Source organism: Anopheles darlingi, chromosome 2 (assembly GCF_943734745.1).
Source record: "Anopheles darlingi chromosome 2, idAnoDarlMG_H_01, whole genome shotgun sequence".
In the NCBI taxonomy this organism is placed as follows: domain Eukaryota; kingdom Metazoa; phylum Arthropoda; class Insecta; order Diptera; family Culicidae; genus Anopheles; species Anopheles darlingi.
Genome location: NC_064874.1, coordinates 68,218,557 through 68,221,056, shown reverse-complemented (window position 1 = coordinate 68,221,056; position 2,500 = coordinate 68,218,557). Strand labels below are relative to the sequence as shown.

The following is a 2,500-nucleotide window of genomic DNA, read 5'->3' as shown; positions in this document are numbered from 1 at the left end:
GGCTATATGATGACCCCTTCAAAAAAAGGAATAAGCGCACAAAAACCTGTTGAACAATCAAATTTTCAAGGCCAAAGTAAGAGGTTTCCACACGAGTTTTAGGGGGACTTTATTTCTGGTTTATTTGAAATAAAATCCGCACACGCCGAGACAGAGCGTTTGCTGCTGCTGGTTTTAGGAGAGATGCGGACGTTATTATAATAACGATTCAGCGAAGCATGTCCTTGAGCGTATGGCTTTCGCCGTGGTATCGTTTAGTCTACGAGGACAGTCGGGTCTAGGAAAAGATGAAGCAAACCCCCATGATCCAAGGCGAAGACGCAATGCAGAGATGAAAGGTATGCTACGTGGACTGGATGGATGATCAAGAAATCCGCGTTAGTTTTGTTGGATGTTTTGAGGACCGAATGAGATACTGTTGCCAGCACAGCCAATGCTTTTAATTGGTGGCCACATATTCTAATACGCCAAAAAAGAAGAAGAATTTAAAACCTTAGAGAGCCGCGTGGATGGGGAGCAGGGTAGGATACTCTAGCCAGGTTAACAGTAGCCGAATATCCTGGGAGGCGAATAATAGAGGACGTTGTTGGTGGTTCGCATCGCAGTTAAAGCCTGATAACGAATAACATTACAGGAGTTGAAAGCGGGTTCTAGGGTCGCGATAGAATGGCGTGCACTTTGTAGGGTACACTTTAAGACGCAGCGTTTCAGGTAGGGGGACGTGTGGCGTGAGGCAATTCTTATATTCTAATCTTAAGACCAACTCCTTGCGTGCCGATGCTTGCGACAAGAGAAGTGGCGTAAATCGCACCCATATGGTAGGCGTTGTGATCTCGTTCAAAACGAAACCAAACACGTTCAAAGTACAGAAGGGACAGCGTTGGTGGAAAGTTGGTTGACGATGAAGACGATACCAGTGAGGCCTCAGCTTGCTCACAGAGCATCAATAGAGTATGTACGAGAGCTGAAGACGGATCGCTATGAGGAGTTTTCAAACCTATAACTGTGCATCAGTCAACGAGTGAGTATGAAGGTAATTCTATTAAGTTCGAGGTAAGCAAATCATGTCCTTCGCATCCCTCGGATGGCGCGATAATATATGAACTTTCTCTTCATTCCGACGAGCAGTGAGATGTTCGTTATTTTTTTCTAGTCATGTGCACTATACTTGCTCCATTAAGAGTTCCCTTAAACAACTCACGTCACGAATTCATTTTTATATTCCCTGAGACAGAGAAACGATTGGAAAGCGCAAATTCGTGTCGAAATTCGAGTAGAAGCGCAATAGAGGGATGTATTACAGCCAACAATTCCGGAGAGGGTTCTTGGCACACAGGCCCTGGTTTGAGTATAGGCAATGTGAAAGTGTTAGGATTCAGAAGTAATCAATTCTACGCATTGAATGCGACAATGCTGCAATGCATATTAGCGATGGAGTGACCATCAACACCCGCAGCAGCGCGTATGATAGGGTTCGGGTTGTGTAGCAATAGACGCCATAGCAGATAGTGAAAGGCCCAAACCGTTCGAAAGTGTAGCAAGAAACAATGAGTATTAATGAGCCCCGTAGTGTAACACATGCATTTGAACGTTACGTAAACATTAACGCTTTTTGCGTTAACACGTTAACGGAAATAAAAAAAATGATCGGAGAAGGGGTTCCTAGTCCGAATTTCAAGCTCTATTCCTTTCCACCCCCATCTAGGTGGCTTCACAAACCGCATTGGCACATTCTTAACCACGAGAGAAGCTTTGTAAATGTCGAAGAAAAACAAAACCATAAGAAACTGTGTATGTATGTCTGTTTAAAATGTGAATGTTACCTTTGTGTGCTTCTGTGTGGCCGGTGTAGATGGAGACAGTAATCATTAACACAATCCAACCAACCACTTGTCCTTTAAATCTTCATTCCTCCTTCCTCTCCGATAAGGGATCGATTATCGAAGCAAACCGGAAAACCAAAGGCAGAAGCGATACCAGGTGGCGCTTGTTACTTAAAACAACGAGTGTGCGCGACCCGAGAGATGAGATATGATATGATGGGCTGGGTCGGTTGACCGAGCTGAAGCAAAACGTAACGAATTAAGACAAAGCCAGGACTAGTAGGACTATCGGGTCATCGGGTGCGAGTAAATACGGGCCGCGCACGGGAATCGCGTTGACGAGTTTGAAGAAGGATGAAACCGAGAGGGAGCGGAAAACACTAGAAAACTCCGAGTAGGAGAGAAAAAATCCCTCGAAATGACATAAAAAAGGTATAAAATTGTGAAGCAAAAATGCAATGCTCTTTTTTGATGAAAAGTCAATAAAAAGAAAAATTGTGAACAAAAAAAGTGTTCTTTTACTGGGAATTTCCGTTCCGTTATTTTCTATCAATTAAAATACGTCTTTGTATGCTTTCTATTAGTATTTGTTATTCAGTTAAGTTCACCTAATTCATTGCTTTTGTGTTGTTAATATTCTAGCGTGATGCGGGCCTCTTTGCCATCGACTAGCACAC

General features: G+C 43.4%; 1 protein-coding gene across 1 annotated transcript in view; it reads right to left on the bottom strand.

Annotated features, from left to right (window-relative positions):
* Positions 1-2,286: 2,286 nt before the first annotated feature.
* Positions 2,287-2,500, bottom strand: part of LOC125952357 (phosphatidylinositol glycan anchor biosynthesis class U protein) — a 1,997-nt gene continuing 1,783 nt past the window's right edge. Inside the window, exon 5 of the mRNA XM_049681802.1 lies at positions 2,287-2,500. This exon is cut by the window's right edge and continues 67 nt beyond it. Coding sequence (XP_049537759.1) covers positions 2,454-2,500 — 47 coding nt within the window. The 3' untranslated portion in view covers positions 2,287-2,453.